The sequence below is a fragment of the Mauremys mutica genome, chromosome 21 (genome assembly GCF_020497125.1).
Source record: "Mauremys mutica isolate MM-2020 ecotype Southern chromosome 21, ASM2049712v1, whole genome shotgun sequence".
NCBI lineage: Eukaryota > Metazoa > Chordata > Testudines > Geoemydidae > Mauremys > Mauremys mutica.
In genome coordinates this window covers 6,593,977-6,614,435 of record NC_059092.1, presented here as the reverse complement: position 1 = coordinate 6,614,435, position 20,459 = coordinate 6,593,977, and the positions used below count along the sequence as shown (strand labels likewise).

General features: G+C 46.5%; 1 protein-coding gene across 3 annotated transcripts in view; it reads left to right on the top strand.

Moving 5' to 3' along the window:
• Nucleotides 1-20,459, top strand: part of MIB2 (MIB E3 ubiquitin protein ligase 2) — a 96,765-nt gene that overhangs the window by 10,121 nt on the left and 66,185 nt on the right. For 2 of the 3 annotated variants that reach the window (XM_044996182.1, XM_044996180.1), the window contains exon 2: nt 19,326-19,643. In XM_044996182.1, the coding sequence (XP_044852117.1) occupies nt 19,397-19,643 (247 nt within the window). In that variant the 5' untranslated portion in view covers nt 19,326-19,396. Of the gene's footprint in view, nt 1-4,931; nt 5,051-19,325; nt 19,644-20,459 lie in introns of those variants that run through there. The other variant, XM_044996181.1, reaches the window with a different exon arrangement.

The following is a 20,459-nucleotide window of genomic DNA, read 5'->3' as shown; positions in this document are numbered from 1 at the left end:
GCATTTTAATTTAATTTTAAATGAAGCTTCTTAAACATTTTAAAAACCTTATTTACTTAACTAAACTATTGTTGTATGTAATATATTATATACTTATAGAAAGAGACCTTCTAAAAACATTAAAATCTATTACTGGCACGCGAAACCTTAAATCAGAGTGATAAATGAAGACTCGGCGCAGCGCTGCTGAAAGGCTGCCGACCCCTGGTGTAAAGCTTTGGAGGTGATGAGAAGACCAGACAGTACGTCCAAAATGGGGAGCCAGCTCAAGGATACAGGAAGTGGTAAAAGCCAGGGGAGATGGCCCTTCAAGGGGAGCTCGTGCCCCATTCATCATGCTGCTAGCCTAGAATGTGAAATCCATTCGCCGTATGGATCCTTAGTGCATGTCCACTGTTAGAGCGACACACGTGTTCGTGTTGGGTAGAGAGGGAGCATTAGGCGCCATGGGAAAGGAAGAGTAAATCTTTAATGTTCAGACCTATTAACCATTGGAAGAACTTCCCAAGGGTCATGGTGGATTTTCCATCAACGACCGTTTTCCAGTCAAGGCTGGATGTTTTTCGAACAGATCTGCTTTGGGAATTATTGCGCGGAAATTCTATGGCCTTGTGACACAGGAGGTCTGATGAGATGATCACAATGGGCCCTTCTGGCCTTGGAGTTGATGAATTGTCAATGGGACGTAAGCACGTGCTTAGCACTTTGCTGCCCAAGGGCCTGAGTCCTTACTGAAGGCAAGGAAACCGGTGTGTGAACATGTGACCTGAGCTTAATCTAGAAGTTAATGCTGAGACTTGCTAACGGCTCAGCAGCCTGCTTGGGTCAAATAACTTAGGCCTTTGCCAGAGGTAGATGATAACTTTCACCTTTCACCAGAGAATCCCCAGGCAGCTGAGCTATGGGAGTGTTGTCCCCATTTTACAGATGGAGAAGCTGAGATCTAGAGAGACCTGCTCGTGTGAGCAGGGTTAGCCTGAGAGAAGCTAAATGACACGCTCAAGATTTCATGGCAAGTCCGTGGCTGTCTGGGGGAATGTCATATGACAGTGCTAAAGAATTAAAGATAAGACATTTTCTTCTAACGTGGAACAAAACTGAGAATAGAAAAAAGTCTCTGCCTTTCTCTCTCTGTCGCACAGTGTGCATCTCTGGCTTACCCCCTGGACTGCGCACTTACACTCACCAGAAGAACCCCAGTCTCCTGCTTCCCACTCTGTCTGCTAGACCCTACTGCTTCCCTCCTTCCTGCTCTGCAGAGATGTTTCTTCAGGAGGCGAAGCTGCATCATTTCCTTCCCTCTGTCTCTGCATTTTTTTTCATGTCTCACTTCAACCCAAATGTAACTGGGCTGTGGAGCAGCATTTCTGACAAGAGGGTGCCACGGTAGCATAGGAATCCAGTTCCTTTCCATGCTCACTGAGGAGGGGATGCGTGCTTCAGTCCTTTATTGGAGCTTGGGGATCTATTTTAAAGGCCTGCCAAGGCTTGTCTCCTTCCTCATTTTAAAAGTGCCATGTAGGGACTTGGCATACAGAGCGCAGATCTCACGGTCTCTGTGAGGTTTAGCATTGGGGGAAAGGTGCCATTTTGCCAACCTTGGGGACATCCTTGGGACAGATATAAGATGGTGTGAACTCCCCATTCCCTGGAAGGACAGCCTCGGGGGGATTGGAAAGGATTTCCGACTCCACACCCTGTACAGTCAGTAGATCTCTGCTGAAACTGCCAACAAGAGAACTAATTAGTGCCAGTTGCAGTGAGAACGCTTGCAGTGTTTTCAGTTTCATGATTTCAGCATGAATCTCATGATACTTGGTTTTTCATAAGCACCAGCTCCTGCTGCCAAGCAATTATGTGAGACTGGCCTGAGCTACAGCAGGAACAGGAAAGGACAAAGCGAGTGGCATTTTGTTTTGAGGGAGCTAATTGGCCTGTAGTCATTTTATGTCAGCGTCTCTCTGACCACAAGGATTGGGTACTGTTTATGTGGTAGTGTTGCATGGGCAGAGATGCTGAGGACCAACGTGAAGCACAAATCCTCTTTTCTTATCTGCTACCAAAATGCACAGCTTGAGTAACCGCCTCTCTGTTCTGCCTGTTAAGCACTTATCTCTGATCCAAAGGGACTGTCGTCCATTTCAATGATCCCTTTGGATATCTGCATTCAGTTAATGAGATTACAGCTACTTGCAAATACTGTTTTTTGTTTTGTTTTTTTTAATAGGGCCATTATTCACACCTCATCCTCAAAATCCTTGCAAAGCTTTCTGCTCCTCATCAATAAAAGCATTACAGCTGCATCGGCTTGAGTTCTGTGACTGCCACCCTTCTACGTTCCCAATGTGTAACTGGGAGGGAGAACAGTCTGTGGTATAGGACTGACAGTGGTAAGATTGGGGTTTACGTCCCAGTTCTGCCACTTATTTGCTTTGTGAGCTCAGCCAGTTGTCTAACTGCTGTGTGCCTCAGTTTCCCTGTTTATGTAGTGGGGGTGACTCTTGCTATATTTGTATGGGGTCTAGCAAAATGGGGTCCAGTTCCAGTGGGAGGCCTCAAGGCACTTCTGTAATAAACTTGAATAACAATTTTTACCCGCTTTGCGGCAATGCTGAGGATGTTGACATTCAATTTTCTTCCTTGCGTATGCATTCCTCAAGGGGCTCCGATGGAAGGTGCTGCAGCAACACAGGGCGTTACTATGAGAACGTCATTGGCCACTCCCGGTTAAAGCATTGTTGAAGTTTTAGCTACTTTGGACCAAAAGTTTCATTTTTATTGAGCAGAAACTTCCTAGCGATATGTGGGTCCAATACATGGCTACTGCAGCTGGGAACTCGCATCCCAGTGTGGGTGGACAGACATGCGCTTGTGTTCCAAAAATAGCCGTGCAGCTGGGAGTAGCATGGGTGGCAGCTTGGGCTAGTTGCCTGAGGATGTATTCAGTGAGTCCAGGCAGGTTTATGCTTAAGTGACTAGCCCAAGCTGCTGTCCAGGGTACCCCCAGCAACATGGCTATTTTGCAGCGTGCTAGCTCAACCAGAGCTACCGCATCTCTTTCATTCCTAGCTCTGCCACGGACTCCCTGTGCGACTTGGGCACATTGCTTAATCTCACTGCCTCAGTTTCCCATCTGTAAAGTGGAGATCACAAGACTCCCTCTGTCTGAGCTCTTCAGGGCAGGGACTCTCTTAACAGGTGTTTGTACAGTGCCTGGCACAAAGGGTGCCTAAGAGCTGGAGCCTCTAGGCAGTACTGTACTTCAAGTGTTAAATTTCTTCCCGCAAATGTTTTCACTCTCTTGTAGCCTTGATATTTTAATTCCCCTGGTAGGACATTTATAGACCATGGGTGAAATCCTGATTTCAATGTAGACAGTGTCTAAACCCTCACTGCCTTCAGTGGGGCCAGGATTCACCCTGCGGTGGGAATCTTTGGGCCCAATCCTGCTCATTTTAGTCCCATTTCAATCTTAGGCCCTGCAATGGTACGTGAACAAAATTGTTAGAAATTTCCTAAAAAAAATAATAAATAAAACCCAAGCAAACCTCTGAGCAAAAACCAGTGCTAGGAAGATGTGTATTAAACTTCCCTGCTCTGTTACTCTGCTGCTTGCTGCATCCCGTTCCCCAACCTTTTCTTTCTATATCATCTCCTTAGAATAGATTGTAAACTCCTTGTGGCAGAGATTTTATTTTGTGTTCCTAGAATAATATTTGACACCTGTAGATTTAGAAGCACTTCACAAAGGTGGGGGAGGATCATTAACCTCCTTATGCAGAGAAACTGAGGCATAGAAGAGTTAAGTGACTTGTTCTGTATGTCTAGCAAGTCAGTGGCAGAGGTAGGAGTAGAACCTAAGGTTCCTGAGTCGTCATGCACCAGGGGAGTTTCTAGCACGCTGTTGGGTGATATCTATAATACCGGTGTGAGCGTACCCAACGGGGTTTGGCCCCTAATCTAATGCCTTGCACTTGGCTGGCTGAGTGCTGCCCCCAGCGAAGATAACGGCAAACGGATTACATGTGCCTTCAGTCTGGACTAGTAAGCGCTGTCCCTTTAAGTGCAAGTCACAGCTCCTGGGGGCTGTGCCAGATGACAGCCAGGGAAGAGGGAGGCTTTGTGCTTTATTTTAAGCCTCGTTGAGGGTGAATGAAGAGCAGGGATTTCTCTGCAATCACAGCTCGGATTTTTCTCCAGGCTAAGCAGCTCAGGCAGCAAATTGGTGTAAGGAGAAACCCCAAAGGAGTTTGCTGTTCCTGCTGTGGGGAGTGTGGACTGGTGTTAAGTCTCTGGCATTCCTTTCTGTGCGTAGCTGGACCATTCGGGGAAGCTTGCCACCTGGTTTCATTTAACAAAGTGGGTCAGTTTCTCTTTTCTTGGAGACAGGGAAGGGGCTTTTTTGTACTGACATGTGGGGCTGGGGGTGCTCCTGGTTTCCAGTTCAGCACCAACGTGTGCCCAGAACAATGCCATTCTGAGAACTGAAACAAAACTGCAGCAGCGGTTTCTCTCTGTGGGAACCTTCCTCCCCGCCTCCACACCATTCAGCTTCTCGACTGCTGGTACGGAGAGGGCGGCAGACTGCAGGCTTCCAGCGCACTAAAATAGCAGCGAACAGAAGAACCTAGGATCCTCAGTGCTTAGTTCACCCTCTTCCTGTTGAGCCAAACATGGAGACTTCATGTTGAATCTTTCTGGGAATTCAAACCCCCTTTTCGTGCCTTCCCACCCCTACCCCCCCAGCCTGGACTCTCCAGATACTGTCAGTTTCTCCTGTGGCAGCTCTTGAGAAGCCAGATCTATTTTAACAGCCGCCTTTTTAGATGTGGCAGCTGTAGTCTTCGGAGGGGGTGGGAATACATCTTGGGGAGGGGAGTGGAAGGATGTAGCATGAATCTTAACCTCCCAGCTGCCTGTTCGGACGCACGTTACTGGGTGGCAAGGAAGCTTTTGGATTTTCCTTGCAGACCTTTGGGATGCTGTGCTCCAGAGAAGCTGTCTATGCCTAGGCACGTTCGTGGAGATGCACCTGCTTTTCTGCTAACAGGTAATGGCTTTTCCGAAATCGAGTTGCTTTCAGTGCTCTCTGTGCCGAGACAGACTGTCCGTTTGAATAGCTTGGGAGAGGGTCTGATGATTACACCCCTGTCCTCCAGCTGCAGTGTTGTTCGTAAGAAATGCGCCTCGGTGTGTCAGGGGCACATGTTTGGCAATTGCTGCGGCACACATTTTAAACAGAAGTTGTGGCCGTGCTTCTTTGCAGGGTTTTTTATTGAATGCTTGCCTCAGTGTTGCATTGACGTCTAGGGACACTACTGTAGATTCTCCCTCTTGGGTTCCAGGTAGGTTTTATTTTTAACCCTATAACTTTAGAGTGGGGAAGTGTTGGCACTTGAAACTTGTGGCTCAGATAACTCGGGCCTCAATCTGATCCGCGCCAGTGTAGCTCCATTGACTATTCTCAGTCCATGTGGGTCTTGCTCAAACATGCACTAAGTTTGAAAGACCAGACAGTTGTAACCAATTTTTGGAAAGGGTTTCTCAGCCTGTTTCTCTTTCCACCTCCTTCTCACACACCCCGCTACCTCTAAGTAGAGTGAAAATGAACAGCGGGCACTCTGACCTGCTGGATAAATGTTAGACACTGCAGGTCTCCATAGTGATAGATCCTGCATAGTTACAGGCTGGTTCCTTGACAAGTTACAGAAATAAAAGCCTTTCTGGGTGCAGGAGAGAAGGAAAGAGACAGCAAATCAGGCTGACTTTTGAGAGAGTGGATTGTTATTGTTTTCAGATGCCTTCTATAATAAAGATACAAGGTTTGGAATTTTTTAAAAACATTAATACAACTGGAAATGCAGATTTTTCCTTTCTACTGTTTAGCAACAAACAGAAACCCCCCAAGTGCTTGGCCTAGTATGGCCTAGTAATCATAAAGTTTCATTTCAGCTAACCCATGGGAGCTGAGGGAAGGAGGGAGGGAACAGGGAGGAGAAGTGCACGTTCATAGCCTGGCAGTAGGAGATTGCCTACATTGCTTGGCTTATTGGGGTTGGGGGAAGCGGACTCTGCATTTCTTTATGGCAGGTCATGTGCCCCACGGGCAAATAAACGTAGTCTGAAGAGACAACCTCCTTTGGAAAATACAGCATTGCTTTTAAAAAAGCTGTTGGTTGCTATGCTAAAACTGCCCCAGTTGGTCCTTCCTTGCTCCTCCCCTTAGGGTCACCAGATGTCCTGATTTTATACGGACAGTCCCGATTTTTGGGTCTTTCTTTTATAAGGCTCCTATTACTCCCCCACCCCTGTCCCAGTTGTTCACACTTGCTATCTGGTCACCCTACCTCCCCCTGCCCCCGTCCACAGCGCAGAAGTACCTTGAGCACCTCCAAGTTAGCCCATTGGTTACGCCTGCCTGTTTAGTACAGCTGGCTTTGTTTCCAGTGCCATAGGAACATCCGCATCACATGGGCCAGTCGTTAGAAGGTGCTGCAGAGGTGAGCAAACAGCAGCGTGGTTGCAACGTTCCAGGCTAGCTTGACCGAGGAGTTGTGCACACACAGTGAGTGGGCAGCGTTACTCTCTTGCTGTAGCCAGAATATTTTCTTACCTCTCTAAAGCGGGATAGAAAGGTCACAGCTAGCGCTTTCTCTTCTGCATCACAGTAGTCTGAAGCTCTGGAGCATAACCTGGATGCTCTTGATTTACGTGAAGCCCCATTAAGGTCAGGATTCATGGATACTGTCATGTCTCTCGGTAGGTTATTTTAAACCCCAGGCTTGTGGCAATGGAAGGTGGCATTTTTCCCTTGGCCATCCTGGCATCCCTGCCCCTTGTTCCCCAGAACTATACGACTCAGACATTTTTTGGGGGGAAGGGTGGGGGGCTCTTTGTTTTAATGAGCAGTGCTTTAGTAGAGGAGTGCTCCCACTTCATCTCCAGTAAAACTCACGAGCCCGTCGGTTGCTGACTTGTCAGACTGTGTATGTTGTAACTGCTCTAGTCATCTGGGTGGCAAACAAAGAAGGTTTTGATCCTCGTCCTTGTCTTGCTGTGCTGAACACGTACAGCTCTCCCGCGGATTAGGCGTGAGGCAACATGCTCAGTACCCGCTTGTATGCGCATGGAAGGCACGCGGCAAAAAGGCAGCCTTCTGGGTCAGCAATCAAGGGACTGCGTGAAGGTTGCTGCCGCACAGATACTTCCAATAGCATCACAAGGGTACAGTGGAATATGAAGCAGCCTGGAAAACCACTTTCACTACAGACTGGTCTATTGGAACGTCAGATTGTCAGAGCAGAGCTGTGGAGAGGGTTGGGCTGGACCCTTTTGTCTCCTCTTATGAGCCTTATTCACAGGGGCTGGGGACTGAGGCTCGGTACCAGGGGGTGGGCAGTAAAGCAGTCTGGTAGTTGTTGACTTTGAGATCTGTATCCATTACAGCGGCTGTTCGGATTCCTTCAGGTTCCTCTGGTATCCACCCAGACTCCTGGGAGCTCTGCCGTGCGATAGCCAGTACCGACTCGTAAGGCGAGGTCTGGTCGCACACCAGCGATGACCTGCCGAGTGGGGGGGTGGTTGAGTCTCTTTCCCAAAGTGCCCCTATGCAGGTGTGGGTGTCCCAATGGCCACGGTGCAAGCAAGGCCTGTCGCGGAACCATAATGCAAGGAGGGGGAAGGGTCTCTGGATGCATAGAGAAAACGATGCTTCAGCAGTGCTCAGGGTGCCGAGTGATGTAACCCGGGTCCTGCCCACCCTGCCATGCACCTTTCACAGCACACAGCGTGTGTCAATCCACCTGTGGCTTGAGTAGCCGCTGGCTCTGCTGTTTAGGTAGCAAGGGAGTGTCCTCAGATCACAGTAACTTTTTCCTGGTGTGGTTACTTTTAAAAGCAGTAATGAATTCCCTTTAAAGAGCAAACTCTCCAGAGCTCCTGCTGCATAGCTCGCTCTAGTCCTGGGGGCAGGTGAGTGGCATTCAGCTCCTTCGAAATGGGGGAACTCTGTATTAGCTACGCCTATGTCCCCTAGCTTGCTCTCCTCCCCTGGCTTTCCCCATCAGAATAGCTGATTGAGGGCCCCTACGGAAGTAGCCTTGCTCTGGGCTCAAAACAATACAAGAGGAGCCCGTTTACGGAACTGTGATCTGGAACAAGAGGTGAGCAGGAGAATCCACAATCTGATCATGTTTAGGAAATGCTGCAAAACCATCTACTTCAAGAAAGCCTTTTCACCAGAAGAATGATGTTCCTAAATCCCCTACCACCATAAATTGATTCATTTCCTCTCTAGCATTTAAAAAAAATTAACCCCACAGCCTGAAACAGAGTTTTGACTAGGCGAGGTTCCAGAGATCCTGTCAAGCCCAACAGGGACATCGCTGTTACTGATTTTTAGGTGGAAAGTGCTCGGATACTAGGGGGATAGTTTTCTCCTGCTGCCCAAGAAACCGAGACCAGCTGGTGGTCTATTAATAGCGCCACTCTAAAGCAGTGTTACAAAAGGGGGATCCTTTCTCTGCCCTTTGTAAGGAAGGAAGTACTCAGTACCCCCATTTTATGGAGGGGCAAGTTGAGGCAGAGGGGTTGTGAGTTGGCCAAATTCATGCAGTGAATCAGTGGGAGTTCTTGCCACTAATTGTGTTTTCAGGCCACACTTCCCTGTTCTGGTCTGGTCATTTGAAATACCATTTTTTTTTCTATTGGAAAAAGACTTAAAAATAAATCTGAGCTTCCTTGGAATGTCCACCTACATTTATATATGTGATGGTCCAGTTATGCCTCAAGTCCAGTGGGTGCCACCATAGAAGTGTGAGTGGTGCATTATAAATTGTTGGATGGAAATACGATTGCATAGGCTCATTTCCCTTTGTCCCCTGTCCCCCAAAGAGAGAGAGGACTGGAAAACAGCATAAGAGGAGACAAGGTTATTAGAAGATCTTTTTTAACCCTTCAAAGACTTAACCGAAATCTCACCATTTTTATTTGCCCCAAAATGTTGTATTATGTTCCTCAGTGGATATTGAAGGTGGTACATGGCCAGGGGAGGAGTTTATTCTTAGGCCTTGCTAATTCTACTCTCATTGTTGGATGGTATTTTTAAACATCACAGTGCCACGCAGGGTACCAAGCCGCTCCATGAACAGTAGGCATCACACTTGCCTTTCAGTTTTCCCCTGGTAGAGAGGTGCCTGGCCTGGCTGGAACTGACCCTGCGTCCGGCATTTGCAAAGGGATGTTGTGTTCATAGTTTCTTGTCAATATTTGCATCTTGCTATCCTGTACTGCTTCCTTGTAGAATGTGTTGGGGGCTGAGTGCAGTGGTGGTATAGCTGTGCTTGGTCCCGGGACAGTACAGAGACAAGGTGGCTGAGATGATCTTTTATTGGACCAACTTCTGTTGGTGAGTGAGACAAGCTCTTGAGCTACGCAGAGCTCTTCTTCGGGGGCTAAAGACGGCTGCAGGGAGGTCAGGGGAGCCAGGGGATGCACTAGCATGAAAGGACGCTGGGGCAGATTTTACAAAACACAAATAGCAATGAGGTCTCAACTCCCATTGAAAGCCCCTGGGAGAACCTAATTGCCACTTGTGCCTTTGGCAACCTACCCTAGTGCCTATGTATACAGATGTCGACAGGTTTGTGACTTTCTGATTCTAAGGTCACGAATGGGCTGCATCTACACCAGTATTCTCTCCTATCAGGAACAGACACCTAGACCATCCACTGGGCCCACCCTAGTCAGCAGGGTGGCTGGAACATGGGTAGCTGGTCCACACTGGCACTCCTGCTAACATCAGCTGAGCTGCACCAGAGGGAGACAGTAATAAACCATCCCAGTGTAAGGGGTGGCTGTCTGCCAATAATCAGCTTTTCCTTTCCAAGCACATTGGAAATTCTGTCTCCCCCAGCATCAGTCCCAAGCTGATTCCCCTCGATAAGTGAAACGGGCAGCTCCAGGTGATGTGGCTTCGGAGTGCAGGGGTCTTCTTAATGGGCACCCTCCAATGCAGCAATACCTGGCTTGCTTTGTTGCTGACATCAGTGATTCCCCATCCCCCCCCAATAAATGATTCTTTCCCCCTCCCCCAGCAACTGATGTGAAGTCTTTCAAAATGTACACAGGGGCTTTGTAAAGCCATTGGTTAAAGCACAAAAGCCAAGGTGGCTGCATTTTTTCCCCCCAGTCCCATCTTCCAACTTAATCAAGCGCAAAAAACAAAAATGTTGCCATCACCTGTCTTTGGCGGCAGTTCCAAATATCCCTTGGTTTGACATCAAGAGGAGATAATGGGAGTTAGGCACCTAATTTCCTGTCTGCCCCTCTGAAATCTTACCCCAGAGCGGTGCATGCAACGGAAGACGTCGGTTTTTTTATGCAGCTGTAACTGCAATGGAAATGTTCTGGCTAGCTTGCATGTCCTGCCCATCTGTTCTAAAGCCCAGGGTATGAGGGTCATTGCATTGAATAAAAAACAGCTTAACTTGTTCAGTTCGCCAGGCCGATTTCATAGCCAGGGTCTGTCAGAATGGAAGCAACAATGTACAAAAAAATCCAGGCCTGCTTTATTTATTTATTAAGGGTGGATTTGGAATTGCCTCTGTCTCTGTGCAGAAAAGAGGCTTTCAATTTGCTTGGTAAAGGCAGCTGTCACTTTAAATGCAACAGCTGGGCTGTAATTAAGATTTAATCTAAATAAGAGAGAGGAGCCTTGCAAAATAAACAAATGTATATAATTTTTCCAGCTGCACACTCTGACATCGCACATGCAGGAACAAATGACAACACTGATGTTGTGTTTAAAGGCCTGACTATTAAAATGTTTCTCCTTGCTTATTGGGCTCTGTAACAGGTTTACCAGCCATTGGCTTTCTAAGGATTTCAAAGCATTGGAGTGGATCTGTAAATGGAGACATTTTTGTTCCTTTAATTTTGTCTGCATAAAAAGAATTTTTCTTGGTCTCTTTCCCAGCTCGCCATCCATTTGACCAGTAATACAAAGGGCATTCTGGAGTGCCAGGGGATGCCATAGTACCAGCGTTTCCTTTCCTCTTGAGTTTGCACTCCTGCTGGGCTAATAAGACGAGCACTTGTCATACTTTTGTGTGGGGGAGCAGAGCATGGAATAATAAACCACCCCTAAATCGCCTGTCTGGGGATCAGTGTGGGAGTGGGTCATGGCTGATAGGGCATGAAAGTTCCACTGCCTGCAGTCTGTAATTAGAAAGCATCCTCTTCTGCATGTGTCATGCTATGATGGATTGTGTGGGACTCTGGCTGCAAAGATTGTCCTCGCAAAGGCCACCATTCCTTAGTGTGGAGATAATCATCCGTCAAGGCCTTTCTCTCTCCTGTGTATCTAGTTTGAGCATTGCAGAAGTCTGTAGAAGGGTCGTGAATGCAGGAAAGGTGAGGGCATGGCAAATGGATGCGAAGATGTTCTATGGGTAGGTGGTAGCATCTGGAGTGGGGGGAGAGACATAGGAATAGGGGAAGGAGACAGGGTGACAGAGGAGGGTGTGTGTGTGTGAGAGAGAGACATAAGAGATGAGAGGGAGGCTGGAGCAGAATTTTGTGGGGCCTTGTAAAGGTTGGGTATGTGTACAGTGCAAACACAAAACCCACAACAGCAAGTCTCCGACCCCAGGTCCGCTGACGCTGACTTGGGGGGCTCAGGCTCCTGGGCTAAAAATAGCAGTGTAGACATTCGAGTGTTGTCTGGAGCCTCGGCTCTGAGCACCTCCCCCATTTTTGTTTTCGCCTGAGCCTGGATGTCTACACAGGTATTTTTAGCCCCATAGGGTAAGCCCCAGGAGCCCAAGTCAGTTGACTGGGGCTCGCTGCCTCGGGTCTTTTTTGCAGTGTGGATGCACAGGTCACTTTCTGGGGCTCTGTTGGTCACCAGGGTCCGAGCCGGTCCTTGGGGCTTCCGGTCTCTGCAGGCAGGGGTTGTAGCCAGTCCTCAGCAGGCGCCCCCAGCACAGATCCTTCCCCTCCAGCAACCAGCCCCGAATGAGCTGGCTTCCTCCCTTTATACTGCTGTAAGATCTGGAGCATGACCAGTCTGGCCTAGGGAGCAGGAATTCTGCTGTCTATAATGTGGATTTAACCCTGTCTTGGGGAGTGCAGGGTATGCACACCTCGTCACATACCTGCACTAGGGGGCTATGTGTGTATGCATGCTCACATCTCTAAAAGAAGCATGCAGTGTAGACACACCCATAGACATGCGCAAACAAGCAATTTCTACTTAAAGGAATACTAACTTTTCTGTTAGAAAAGTTATACATAACACCTCTAAACCCAGGGTTGTGAGTTCAATCCTTGAGGGGGCCATTTAGGGATTTGGGGATTGGTCCTGCTTTGAGCAGAGGGTTGTACTAGATGATCTCTTGAGGTCCCTTCCAACCCTAATAATCTATGATTCTATAAACCCGTTGAAATGTGATGGACAATTGGTTCCATGTGAAACGATTACGGCCCCTTCCTTGCTGCTGTATATCCCCACCCTGCAGTGAGTTCCTTGTATGGCACTCAAAACAGGATCGAGGCCTTTGCTTCCAGGAATTATTTTGGTGAAGTTCTCCAGCCTGTCTTTTTGCAAGAGGTCAGATTTGATGACCGTAGTGGTCCTTGCTGGCCTTGGAGCCTATGGGCCAGAAGAGGGGAGATCATTCCACAGGACTTACCAAGTGGCTGTGAAGTGTGTGTGTGTCTAAATGGGGGGAGGATGGAGGGGGAAAGATTGGTTATGGAAACAAATGAAGTGGAATGGAATAGGTAAAATGAGAACCTACTGGAAAGGCTGTGGTGTGTGTGAAACCATGAAGTGATGCTGCAGCCGTTTGAGCTGCTTGTTTGTATGTTTCCTGTTTGTTTTATTTATTTATTTTTCAAAGCTCACTTCTATTTTTACGATTGTGCCAGATGTTAGCTGCATTAGCTCTGCATGTTTAAACAGAGCCGTGACTGGATCATTAAACATGTTTTTGAAATAGTCCGGTTTGGGGCAGTTATAATTAGGACAGCGTGCAGACAATTTATGTAACTTGATGGAAAAAGGCTCTTTTTTGGTTTGCAAAGGATTTGACCTAAAGGATGAGAGTCAGGAGGTGGAGAGAGAGGACTCATCATACTCTAGCATATAGATACAGCAGCTATCTATAGTCCAGAGAGCCCTAAGGTGTGTGTTCTGCTGGTACTGTGTGTTTGGTAACATGAGGAATTGCAGTGGTGATTAGCCACCAGGGCAGCAATGTAGATTTTTGGCATGCCTGGGAACCCTGCCACCCCCCTGTCAAAGACAACTGAAAAGCCACGGAGTCATCATCTGAATTCCCTCGTGAGATCTTCATCTCACTCCCTTGCAGCACTGGAGTTAGGAGGCCGCTGCTAATGCGGATGGTGGATTGTGCATCTCATTTGTCCATCCTCTTAAGGGAAAGCAGCTATTCCTGCACCCTCCCAAAAGTCTGTCCCCCACCAGAGCTAGGCAGCTGAGAATAAGTTATTTTTAGGGCTGTTGATTAATTGCAGTAAACTCACGCAATTAACTCAAACGTAATCATGATTAATCACACTGTTACACAATCGAATACCGACTGAAATTTATTACATATTTTTGGATGTTTTTGTACATTTTCAAATATATCGATTTCAATTTCAGCATAGAATACAAAGTGTACAGCGCTCACTTTATATTATTATTATAAATATTTGCACTGTAAACATGATCAACAAAAGATATTTGTCAATTCACCTAATACAAGTACTGTAGTGCAGTCTCTTTATCATGAAAGTTGAACTTACAAATTTAGAATTATGTACAAAACCCACTGCATTCAAAAATAAAACAATGTAAAACGTTTAGAGGCTACAAATCCACTCAGTCCTACTTCTTGTTCAGCCAATTGCACAGACAAACAACTTTGTTTACATTTGCAGAAGATAATGCTGTCTGCTTCTTGTTTACAATATCACCTGAAAGTGAGAACAGGCATTCTCATGGCAGTGTTATATCTGAATTCGCATTATATCAGGGTAGAGGTGTATTTAGGGAAGGGGAGAAAACAATTCCTCATCCCAAAGGTTGAATTCTAAAATGAAATTAAGATGTGCCCTGGCCAGTGGGGCCCCTCTCATAAATAACAAATAGCTTGTCATTTAATGCTGGGATGGTGTGTTCATGCTTAATGAGTTAGCAGAGTTTTGTTTCCTACCCAGTTATGGAATAATCTTGAGTGGCTGAACAGACCCAACAGACAGGTAGTACAGAGCGAAGAAATGTTTAAAAAATCCAGCAGTGAATCACTGCATGGGAAGGAGTGCGATCTAGTAGTTACCTCAGAGGTCCATACTCAGTTCTGCAACTGATTCAGTGTAATTATGGACAAGTCGTTTCTCTCTTCTGGTTATCAGTCTGTAGTATGGGAAGGGGGGTGATAATATTGAGCTAGCTCCTCAGGGGCTTAATTCATTCACGTTTGTAAAGCCCGTCGAGATCCAGGCTTTGAAAGCGCTGTAGAGCAGCAAAGCACTAATAAACCATCTCCGTGGAAGTGTACGAAACCAGCGGGCAGCTGAAGTGTATGTGAATGAACACTGATGTTGCCGCATCCAGCTTTAATAGCCCTGTGAGTGGGAGGACCTGGATATTTCCTTACCAGACTTTTATTGACAAAATACTGGTGGTGATATTGACACTGGAGAGAGGCCAGGACAGCTATATAAACAGGTAGGTTGGTAATCTCTGTGGGGGAGGGCTAGACAGGGAGTGCAGATGCTCAGGGATGAGTCTGTATTGCTGGGGCATTGTGGTTCCCTCTTCTCGGAGCATAATCAACAGTGGCCCTTTAGGTTCAGCCTAGCAGCTTCAAAAGTGGTTTGTTTTCATATTTGACATGTGAACCTCCTTCCTCAGACATTGGTGAAAGAAATGAGCAGGAAACATTTTGATCTAGTGCCAAGAACAGTATGCAGAGCAGCTGTCTTGAATCCTGAAATGCAGTTAAGATCCTCAGTTTGTTTGTGTGGCTCAGTGTATGACTCTTTATTCCCACCACATCTTTTCACTTCCACCACATAGGACAAAAAAGAAAAATAAACTTGAACGCTGAGGGGTGGCTATAGCAGTGACAGTGTGTGTTGCCTTCAAAGTCTGGTGCTGCACTTTCGCGATTTCACAGGATATAAAGCACTTCCCACTGAAATCACTGGAAGATGCTCAGCACCTTGCAGGATTGGACATCTAGATGGAGGGCTGTCGTGGGGAGATGGGTCCAGCCCCAGCTGTGACACACTTAGCTTGTCTCCCAGGGTGGAGAAAATGAATAAAGGCAGGTCATGGGGCTGTGTCACGCTTCTGGGGTGGAGATAGGACAGAAGCCAGCTGGATAGGAGGGGGACTGCAGTAGGAAGCCCTAAGGATCTCTGCTTGCTGAAGAGACTTCAAGGAGCCCAGGAGGGGCTGTGGCATGAGAGCAGAGGGTGGATAGAGTATCCTGAGAAGACAGACCAGAAGCAGAGGGTGTGTTCATCTTGAGACTGGTGCCGAAGACTTTATCTTGTGTTTAGTCTGGACTAAGTATCACCCTCAATAAATACTAGCTAGTAGAAATTACAAGGAACAAGATGGTCGAATGGATGAATGTTTGTGTGATATGCAGTATTGTAACATGTTACTCATCACGGGAATGCCTCTTTAATAGAAATAATACAGAATCCATTTTAATCTCTATTTTTAGTTCATATAAATTGCAATGCAAAAACATTTCCTATCCTTGCAGCCATTTTTATTCTGGCCCCATCATTCTGCAGTGTATCTCTAATTACCTGCCCCTAAAAAGGGGCTTAGTTTCAAGTGACGATTCATGGCAAATGTCATTTATGAACATTTCGGGCCGAATGGGAGCTATTTCAACAGCATCTGGAAGCAGAATTTAGCTCTCTTTAGAACTTCATTCAGAAATACAAAGAGCTTTAGGAAGAGACCGAATGTCCTATTAGGGGAGAAAAAAAAAATTAGGCTAAAAGCCAAAGGATACAATTTTCACCTCAATGACTTAACTCCTATGTCACTTTTGAAAAGGAGATTTATGCACTTGGCAGTCTGTCTCATTGGCTTTCTATGGGACTTAGGCTCCTAAGTCGTTGAGATCCTTTTTGAAAACTTTACCCTACATTTTAAATAAATGTATTTCTTCAAAACACAGAAATGGGGGTGGGGGGGAGACGGGACTATTCCCTGACTTTGCTGATGAAAGACGGTTCGCTAATCATCTGACTAAGACTGACACATGTAATCCCTTCTAAGAGCAGAATTTTTACTCTTGTTTCAGAAGAAAGGTTCTTGCTTAATCAAGCTACCGAACTGACTAAAGTTTGAAGTAACTGAATGGGACAAATTGCAAACTATTATCCCTCATTGTCCTCTAGTTGGAAACCAAAATAGCCACGTTAGTATCAATAAATTGCTGTTAAAACTTAAAATCCCAGCAACATCTTTCTCTCTCTCTCTGGGTGAATATTTATTTCTCATTTTCATGTATCTCCAGCACAGGACAAATCTGTCTTGCTGGAGAAACACCACAAATGTCTTAAAGAAAATGAGAGGTTTCATGGATCCTGTACGTGCAAAAGATCGGTGAATAATATTAACATAGTATTTGGGAGGGAATGAATGCTGGGGTACTGAATGGCTGGAGAAGACCAGGAATAGGCAGGAATTAGACTGACTTAGGGATTTGGGGGTAGGATAGAGATTCCTTCGCCTCTGGATCACTGGGTCAAATCTAACCGGCATCAGTAGAGGTTGTTACTATCCTGTGGTTATTCAACCTGCATGAAATGGGTTTAGTTAATCTCAATTCTGTTCCCAGTGAACAGGTATCCTTGCAAAAACAACCATGGCACTTGAAACTAATTGATGACCTTTGTGGCAGCCTGAAAATAACATGACCTCCCTCCCTTATAACTTGCTGCATTTTTAAAAAAAATAAAATAAAAAAAATTATGACCTCAGTGTTCTTTTCTGCCATGACAAGCAGCCGGCCTTGGCTGTGACATACTTTCCCTCAGGCCGCCCTGACTTGCTGATGGCTCATCCGTCAAAGACGAAGCTTACTATTTAAATGTTGCTGAGTGTGGCTTTTCAAGGGCTAATGCTTTGGGTTGTCTTCCCCCTCCACCTCCACACACCATGTTTTTAAAATGAAAACTATTTATAGGTGTGTGGGTCTAATCTAAGACCTGTTGGCCAAGACAGGAACTCTGATTTCATGTGTGAAAGGAGTACAGTTTATGTGCACGTTCTATCTTTAAAATGTTACCAGTAGAGGTGATGCTTCTGTGCCTGGTTTCTCATTTGATCATGACTCTCTGATCATGTTGAGAGTTGAGCCCTGTGAATTGGACTGTTTAACGCTTGCTGTGGATATCGACACACCTCCCTATAGTAGAGCTCAGGGAAGATTTATAGCCTTTTTGTCTTGGGATTGATCTTATACATAAGTAAGAACAAAAGCCACATGAATCCTTGCAGTGCGTTCTAGTCTTGCTTCTCAATATATTTTTGCAGTGTTCTGACACTATTATTTCCCAAAAACTTTTGCTACAGTCTCCTTTAGTGCTTCTATAGTCTACAGAACTACAGTTTGCTTTCTGGTCTTCTGAAGATGACCTAAATGTAAATGCTTGAATGGCTGAATTCTCAAACAGTGGAGGATAGATTTTTGAAAGGCCATTATTATTTTGTAACCACAGTGAAGATAAATAGTTAACACCTTTTGGTGGTATTTGAAACCACTATAATACTGAAATGAACTGGGTAATGTATGGGCATTGCTGCCCTCTAGTGTTGGAATCAGGACTGATTCCCATGTGTCATAGATCCTATACTGATAACAACTAAAGGAAGCTTGGTGGTCCAACTGGTGCCCACAGGCTGGATCCAGCCTGCCGGACAACTCCTTCCAACCCCCAAATGCATCCGCTCCTTTTCTCCCTCCAGCAGACCTGCTCTACAAAAAGGCATCCTCCATGCGGAGTGACCTTGTGTGTGCGGTCACACTATGCAGAGGACACCATTTTGTGGAGCCCCTGTTTCTGTAGGTAGACTGCGGAGGTGCCCCATGACTAGCTTCCGACTCACAGCACTGAAAATGTTGGACCATGGCAGGGGCCTGTGCTTTTGGAGGAAGATGATCTGTGCTTCGTTCATGATGAAAAGCAGGAAGTTGCAAGTTTGGCCTGGCATGCAGCATACCTATAATCATAAAATCTTAGCTGGCTGCAAATTGGTTACGATACCAACCAGATCTGGAATATCAGTGCAATAAGGAAAGATGAAGATTATCCTGCAGCTCTTGTAATGAAACCCAAGCTGCTGCGCAGATGCTGCATCAGATCGTGTGTGAGAGATGGAGGAGCCAAGCACAAACTCGAAGCTGGCATTGTTCATAACCCTGTAGCAAGCAGAGCTGTGCAACGTGCTCCCAGAGGGGGAACTTCTCTGAATTTCTGGGGTTTATTATACACTCTAAACTGGGCTTGTGGTCACTGTTGTGGGCTCCGTTTCCAGGAGAGGTGGGGAAGGAGATGGTTTTCTGTGAAAGCAGGTTGGCTGTTTCAAATGACTTTTTGGTTTAACCTCAGGCTGAGGCATAGTGTCAGGGAGCAGAGTTCCTCAAACAGAAGTGTCTGCACACATCCATGTGATTAGACCTCTGTGGCTGGTCTAACAGTGAGGTAGGAGCCAGCATTGGTAGCAGGACCCTGGAGGGTGGGGAAGAGAAGCCTTTTTCCTTACTTTCGTTTCATCCAGCTTCTCACGCAGGTGGAACATTATGGATGGGACAGACGTTGTTCGTGATGGAGCTCTACATGAGTAGATGTAGTTTTGTTTGAGGGCCTGGGGAAAGAAGATTCATACCAATTTAAATGCTGAAATTTGTCAGCTTGGGTGAAATCCTGGACCCGTTGACGTATGGGAGATTTTTCCATTAGCTTCAATGCAGCCAGGATTTCATGCCCTGTCTGCAAGGGAGAGAATTTTATTTGAAGTCTCAGGATGTTCTTCTGTAGTATAACACCTTGCTACCCAAAGTAGCTCTCAACCATTTTGGTGCAGGCGAGGGAGAGGAAGGGGGAATCTGACTTGACCAAAGATGACCTGTTGGTTTTGAGTTGCTTGTTCAGAAATGCAGAAGCTAGAAAAACATTAATTCAGTGGGCCCTTGTAGGCCTAGTTTAATTAGCCAAAATTATTTACACGCACCTTGCTGTGACAGTCACGTTTGTGTCTTAACAGTGTGCTTTCTTACTAGGTGTGCTGGACACACAGCTCCCTCCATCTTGCCTCTGAGATTCCCTGCCAGCGAGGCCACTGCACCACGTGATGGACTTGGACCCATATGCAAGTATGCAGGTCGGGATGCGGGTGGTCCGCGGAATTGACTGGAAATGGGGCAACCAGGACAACGGCGAAGGGAATGTTGGGACCGTGGTTGAGATTGGCCGGCAAGGCAGCCCAACTACACCGGATAGGACTGTGGTGGTGCAGTGGGATCAAGGGACCAGAACCAATTATCGGACTGGATTCCAAGGAGCCTATGACCTTCTTCTGTACGATAATGCACAAATAGGTAAGGCCAGTGAAATATTAGTTGGACATTACACAGCTGCACCTCTGGTCAATTCAGTAAAGCCTTCTGTCTTAGCATACACAATGTCTGGCTCAAATGACAGCCATCCTCTACATCTCCAGGTCTTGCAGCTGCTAGGGAGACTCAATGTGGGTGTAGATTGGGAGCCAGGAATTCCTGCATACAGAAGCCCTGCTCTGTGACACGGGGTGGGGGGAGGGATCACTAAATCTGTGTCTGATTCATTTGTAAAATGAAGATAATACTTCTCAGTGTGTATTTGTTAGTGTTAGCACTTTCCATTTTCAGAGTGCTGGGCAAGGTACCAGTATCATGGGAGGTTAAATATCATCAGACTGCCATGGTGGTAGCCATGCTGTGCCCAGCAAGTCATCTAGGTCTTCGTCAAACATTCTCTGCCCTCCTCTTGACTCGTTCTCTTTTCACTCCTTTAAATATTCTCACATTTAGAACGACAGAGCACAGCTGCCCAGCGCTTTCACCTAAACAGCAACATTTGTATTTTTTTTAGGAGGGGTGGGGGAGATCTCATCTACTTAAAAAGCAGAGACTGGTCTGAAGCAAAACCCCAGGTCCAAGCAGCCCTAGGACTTTGGGAAAGGTCTGATCCCAGGGCAGATGTAGCTTCTGGATTTGGTGGGTTCACTACTAAACTCTATTGTAAATTCATGGGGGGGCAGCCTGAAATCCATAGGCCAGCGACAACCCTCTTAACCGCCTCGCCCCACCAAGGGGGCCACTGACCACCCTCCATCCCAGCAACCCTAATCCTGGCCTGATGTGGAGGGGAGCTGG